This window comes from Lissotriton helveticus, chromosome 4_1 (genome assembly GCF_964261635.1).
Source record: "Lissotriton helveticus chromosome 4_1, aLisHel1.1, whole genome shotgun sequence".
In the NCBI taxonomy this organism is placed as follows: Eukaryota; Metazoa; Chordata; class Amphibia; order Caudata; family Salamandridae; genus Lissotriton; species Lissotriton helveticus.
Window position 1 is genome coordinate 762803382 of NC_136063.1, and position 6747 is coordinate 762810128.

Genomic DNA, 6747 nt, shown 5'->3' on the forward strand with positions numbered 1-6747 from the left:
AGTTAGAAACAATTTTTGTTGTTAAAATCTGCAGATTACACACCAAATAATGATTTTTCTTTGCAGTAACATACAAAGACAGGAGTTAGATTAATTTACTGCGATCCCAGCACTGCAATAGCCCAAACACTGCACAACAGATCCATAGCTTCACCCTGCGTCCCCCTGCTGCCCTGAATAACCCACCAAGGCCTCCTTCACCCACACCGCTCTCCGGGGTACTCACCGAGGCACGCCAGATGCCCTGCCGCTCCAAAGGCTGGTCGGGGGAACACTGACACAGCAATGCACTGCGGGCTGCATGGAGCGGCTCACTTGGTTAGGGTTTCTCGGTCAGCTCGAGCACTCCAGCAGCCTCGCTGACCTCCGCGGCCGCAAGAATGAAGCCCCAGGAACGTGACCGGGACTCAGTGGATTTGGGTTTTGACAGCGTGAAAATAAAATGGATAGCAAACGAGTAGCCGGGAGCAGGACAGCAAAAAAAACAAGACACCAAGCATGTCCGGAATTATAAACGGAGACCCACGTGGCTACAGAATACAGACCGCGGGTCACAACATTTGCACGACAGGGGCAAAACGTCTTCTGGGGAAAACTGAGTCCATGGACTCTGTGCCCGTGAGTTTTGTTCACAGAAAAGAAGAGGGCGGCTTGAGAAGAGCAGGCTTCCTTGCTCGCAGGCGCTCCAGTTTCCGAAGCCTACGCAGGTTAAAGCAGCCTCATTCACAGCCATACTTCCAGTCGTGCACTCAATTTGTTTATGCTGCTTCTTAATTCTAAATTTAACATGCTCCCCAGCCACGTAAACACATCTTCAAAACAGAAAGACAGTCATCTTTTTGTAAACTGTTACTGAGAGTTAGTTCCCCGTAAATCACTTTTAAGTGAAATGTCACAAATCGCATTCACAAAACTCACGTCTTTCATTGCATGAATACATCTACCGCACCTTGGCAGTCCTCCGTCAACCTTCTTTCTCTCAGAGCACATTACTCACCGTTTCTGAGTCCTGCCGAGACATTTCTTTCCTGATATGAATGTATTTTCGATGTGAAATTCCCGTATCCGAAGCGCCAGTGCCGTACAGAAGAGCCAGTTCCTTTCGGCGGGACTTCTGTCTTCGGAAGTCCCGCGCACGCGCCCACGGAGTGCCTGAGAGCGGGGCTCCCATGCCCGAGGGAGAGCCCCGCGGAGGCTGTAGAAGTCCAGAATGGCGGTAAGTGGGGCTTACTTGTAGGGGGGTGCGCTTGTGTGTCTGTGTATGTGTGCGGTGGCGGCGGCCTCTGTATGTGTGCGTGTGTGTAGGTGCGCTGGTGTGTGTGCGGGGGTCTCTGTGTGTGTGTAGGTGCGCTAGTGTGTGTGTGTGTAAGTGCGGCGGCGACGGGGGGGGTGCGTGTGTGCCTGTGTATGCGTGTGGCTGTGTATGTGCGCATGCGTCGAGTGTGGCTGCGTGAGTGTGTTTGCGCATGGGAATATGAGGCACGAGAGGGGCACGACGCCATGCGCGCCCACGAGGTGAAATCTGCGCTGGTGCCCCTCTCGTGTCTACATTCCCAAATACGGGCAACAATAGGTCTCTCGATGCTCGACCTAAAAAGTGCTAGTACTCCGTACCAGACAGTAGCGGCCCATTTAAAGCACTGGTTTTACCGACAGAATGAAACTCAATTCGGCTAAAATCTAATACCATTCTTTGTGCTTGTTTGATTCAAGGCTACAATTTATAAACTTTCTCTCCAAATAACCAAGGACGACCTCTAAACGTAAGCATTTTACTATCAAAGAACCTATTGTTCTGTATTCAAACTGGTATTCCCATTTACTGATGTGCTGATTGGAATCTTAAATGTCAGTTAAATATTTTCCAAATTAATCTCAAACTACAGTTTGGACTGGCTGATCACTTAACCATTGACCATTTTAGTTTAAATCTCTATTAGGAGGACAAAAAAAAATCAGATGCCTGACACACAATTATATTTAAATTCTGTGCTCAGCAGAACTTCAAATGCAAGCCAACAACGAGTCAATATGACACTTTAGCTAGCATTGCATTCTTGCTAAAGCGTCCCAAAACTTTGAAATCCATAACGGAAGACAGGGCTATTTTCCATGACTAAGCAAACACGGACATTACTTCATAACATCTGCTGCACAAACAATCATCAATAACAACCATGTAGATGTCAAAGGAACAGCCGCGTTAGTCAATGTAATGGGTTATGGTGGTGTCAATTAGAATGTATTGGCGATATCAATGTAAAATGGCGATTGAGGTGCTAACATCTGCCTAACTTTGGTATTAATTAGTAATGTCAATGAAAACCTCAAAACAGTGCATTGTCTGTAAAGTAGAAAGGAAGGCAATACTATGAAAATAAAATATCTAAGTCAAAGGTGGTAGTAGAAATAATGCTGGTGTTACAATGCAGTATTACAACTTTGAGTAAGCAGGAAATTAAGATAACGTCCAAGGCGGCTGGCAGTGATGTCAGCCTCATTACCCATTGTTTTTGTTTGTCATGGCAATGTTAAAACAAGTTTTTAGTTTTGGTGGTATAAACTTGTGAGCATGAGTGAATATGTTACGGATACAAATGATAAGGTTGGTGTTGAGCAGGTAATAACGGAACTGCAGTGTAGCCACAACTTAAGTTTTTCTTTCATAACCCCCCCCTTGCCACATTCCTATTTTGAATGATTTCTTGGGGAACTTTGTTAATTGTGAGAATAGTTATTGTTTTGGACTACACGTAACACGTTCTAGTACAATAACTGATTCAGAACACTAAAGTGGCTCATGCAGTAAGCTGTGAAATACACAACTGCAACCATACAGCCTACCCAAAACAAAGAATCAATCAATCACATAAATGGTGCTCTGCAACCTCAACATGCAACTGCTTTGCTTGCACTGGGCTGTGAAGCCATCCTTGGTTCTCTTCTGTAGGTGTCAGACAAAACAGCTCTCTAATACATTTAGAATCTCATTAAAGCTCCTTCCATACACAAGATGTGTCTATTGTGTGATGTGGATTTGAACGAAGTTGTAAAGAGCTAAATTCGTCAGAATGTTATAACTGAAGATAGTTTGATGATGTCAACATAAGTTTAAAAAATGAGTATGTTGGGGAATGTATGCGAACTTAGTGGCAAAGATGATAATAACGTGGAGATGTCAAAGTCCAGGATGTAGTGACAGCATGTTTTAGAATACAATGGTAGTATATTGGGGAGCCACTGTCCCAGTAACAGAAGAACCTATATGCACTTGTATGTGTAGTACCAATACGATGTCTAATAATATTAAAGGATTGCTTTTCAAAAAGGGTATAAGATTGAGTAGCGACTGCCAATTAGCCACATCATTTGTTTTCCTGTATTGGGCTTACTTGGAGAACCTTCAAATTTGAGAATTCAATTTTACGTACCGAAAAATACCGTACAGGTAAGAAAAATTCTAATGGAACAACGAGCAACAAAGAAGATACCGCACTTTCCTCACCACTTTGTGATATGACTGACCTAAGAGTATAAACAAGGAATTACCAGAAACCCTGGATTTCAATAAAAGACTTTCAACACCACTACACTGAAAGGCCCCAAGTAAAAACACATTGTGTGAGATAAGCATAATTTATAACACAGACAAGCTTTTTAAAAACTGTGATGTACAGAGGTAACGCAGGTGGGCAGTAATCAGAGATAAGAACATTATATGTTAACCAGTTAATGCACTTGAGGCCAATGAAACACTTCTTGCATCTCCAAAGAGTAGAGAAAATCATAAGTAAATAGCAGTCACCATCAGAAGACCCAGGTTACAAGTCGACTTCGCAGAGAGGCACGAAAAGTTCCATAAGTGCTGGGAATTTTCTGCCTAAATGGGAATGCTACATTGGGAATGCAATACCTTCACATCCATATCTAGGGATCAACTACTTGCGCAATTAAGCAAACTTTACACTAGAGTCTCTGAATGACAGATGTGACATGCAAAGACAAAACGTAAGCGCTGGACTCACCTGGTGGGATCTGAAAGTTGGCTGGCAGCTGGAACGTAGGCGGAACTTTGGCCGACAAGGTCTGCGGAGCAGGCATCCGGGGGGAATTGGTGACCTTGGGTTGCTGAGCGCCGCCGGCCATGGTTGTCATCCTGGTGACCAGAGCTGCTCCAGGTTGGGGGGCGGGGACAGCTGCAGCCAGGGCACTTATAAGAGGACCCGGCGGAGCTGACAGAGAGAGCGAAGCACTGCACACAGGGAAACCAGGAGCACCTTGGGGCGGGGCGGCTGGTACCCCAGGTGTCGGGGGCTCAGAGTGGGGGCGGGCTGGAACGGCGGCGCTCATGGTCGGGGCATGGTCCAGAGCACGCGGCACCCGCGAGGCTACCTGCTTTAGCCCCGAACGCACATGGCCATCCACGGGGGCGCGCCGAGCTCAACACATCCGTAGTGCCAGGCACGCAGCAAAGGAAATCTTGGTGCTGTGCCTCACAGAGTCCCTCATCACAGGTATTCTCCCCACCGGGGAGACACCGAGCTACAACAGCCACTTCCGCAAGCACAGGTCAGCGGCGTGCCGCCGGTGCTGCATCAGCCATGTTTATATAGCCATGCGGCCTTCGCGCAGGCGCCCAGGCGCGAGGTCGGCACATGTCTGGGTACCTAGCGTTCTGATTGGGTGCGAGCTTCACTCACGCCTCGGAAGGAGGAGTGTGTTGAGACCGTGACGTCAGTGAGGCGGAAGCTAGAAGTGTTCCACGCTGAGTGAAAGTTTCTGTGACGGATGCTCAGGAAGCAAAAGGATGCTGTGCTTTAATGATTCATTCATAGAGCAACCATTTTTACTCCTTTTTATCCGGGGTGGGCGCTGGTCTTTTGCGTTTGATTTTTGCTTTTTGACTGTGGATAGGAAGTTTGTCTGTCTGCCATCGTTATGTTTCTGTTAATGCATACATTTTGGACGGTAATGTTCTTCTGAGCAAACTCATTGTTTACTACTGTAACTGTCCTGTATATAAAAGAAGTGACAAATACATTCTCACTGCGAAACGCTTGTTCTGTTTATGTGATGTGTCGAGAAGCAATGTTGTGAGGAGTCAGGTAGAATAACATAATGATAACTACTGTGACCAGGGCTTTAAGCGTGCCGTGTCCTTTCGTGTCTCAAAATGGGCAGTAATTAAAAAAACGAACAATGAAATAAATGCCTGTCGGGCCCTATGTTCTTGTCCTTAACTTTTATGGCAAACATACTGATAGATTTCTTACCAATCAACGTAAAATTACGCTACGGTACTAGACCTCAGCGATTTAGTTCCTTTCATATGTTTAACTCAGTGGTCGAAGTGCATAAAAAAAAATAAGGGAACTGTGATGCTTTGGGGGCAGGGCGAGTAAGTGTGGGGACAAGGTCAAAGGAATGGCTAAAAAGAAAAATATATATATATATATATATATATATATATATATATTCTGTAACGTTTGTCGGTCTTTCACCTTCAGGTATGTACATATAAACTAACACACAGCTCAAATGTAAAAAACAATGCAAGTCGTTAATCAATGGGAAATGCACTATCCTAGTTTATGAAACTTCTATTAGATGTCTGTGTCTGTAACCAGAGTGCCACAAAATTGAATCCTGGTTGGAGCAGTTGTTGTACTATACTTTTAAGGTACATGTGTATTGCCGCTCTTAAGTTCTTCTGCTTGTTATGTGGTGTTCTTCAGAGCGGTCCTGAATCGCATGCTTGTAATGTTATCTTTTTAATCCAGTTTCACATGCATATGTTGTTATATTTGCACGTGCAAGTTCTTGTTTACGTTTGTAATTTACGTGCTGGCAATATGTGTGGCTTTGTGTTTGAGTTGGTTAGTTGATGCTGGAGGTCTGGCTGCACACATTGTGAGCTCCATATTGTACTTCTTGTCTTGGAAATAAAAGTCAACTGCGTTCTGCAGTCAAGCAACTCTTCTTCGTGTCAAGTGGCTATATTTATTTTGCTAACCTTCACAACATTTTGGCGACGATTGTAAAAAAAAAAAAAAAATTTTTTGATGCAGACATCAAATCCTCACAATGTTTATAATTCTAAGAGCATAATTGACAGTGTGTTTATTTCAAAGTTAACCTACCTTGCAGCCCCCGTTTTGATTTGAACAGTGATCTGTGGAGGTACTTTGTCGGAGCAGTGTGTTGCCGCTACTAGCACGATCTGGACCTTGACCTTCAGGCAGTCTTGTGCATGCTGTGGTGCATTGTGAGGGAAGTCTGACTTAAGTTTGGATTTATTTCTTCTGGTAAACAGCAGGCTTTGCAGTGCAGAGAAGCACCCTTCTCTGGCATCAAGCGCTGATTGGCAGACAAGATTACAGTCGAAAGCAAGCCTATTGGAGGGCTTAAATAGGGTTTGTTTGTTTCCGCATTCATCCTTACGCGACGTGCAGGCTGTAGCCGGGTATTCGGCAGGAAGTGTCATTTGGGTTCCTGTAAGAAACTGGCTCTATATATACTGCACCAAAGTGAGGTACAGTGTGTATAGAGTCCAAGGGTCTCCAGAGGTTTGGCAGAGGTTAAAGTTAGATTGAACCTGTTGGACTTGGCCCTTTTTGGCAGGTTCACCCCTAAACTTTTTGCCTTAGGCTCTGGCATGGTGGTAGTGAGTTTAGGCCTCTGCGCACTTTTGCATTGTGGCCCAGTGTAAAGTGCATGCGCTCTCTGAGTGTGTGTGGTGAGATGGGC

General features: G+C 45.0%; 1 protein-coding gene across 2 annotated transcripts in view; it reads right to left on the reverse strand.

Moving 5' to 3' along the window:
• TAF4B (TATA-box binding protein associated factor 4b) overlaps nucleotides 1-4661 on the reverse strand; it is a 309374-nt gene extending 304713 nt beyond the window's left edge. The window contains exon 1 of one of the 2 annotated variants that reach the window (XM_078687389.1): nucleotides 4026-4661. In XM_078687389.1, the coding sequence (XP_078543515.1) occupies nucleotides 4026-4350 (325 nt within the window). In that variant the 5' untranslated portion in view covers nucleotides 4351-4661. The remainder of the gene's footprint in view (nucleotides 1-4025) is intronic. The other variant, XM_078687390.1, reaches the window with a different exon arrangement.
• Nucleotides 4662-6747: the final 2086 nt, after the last annotated feature.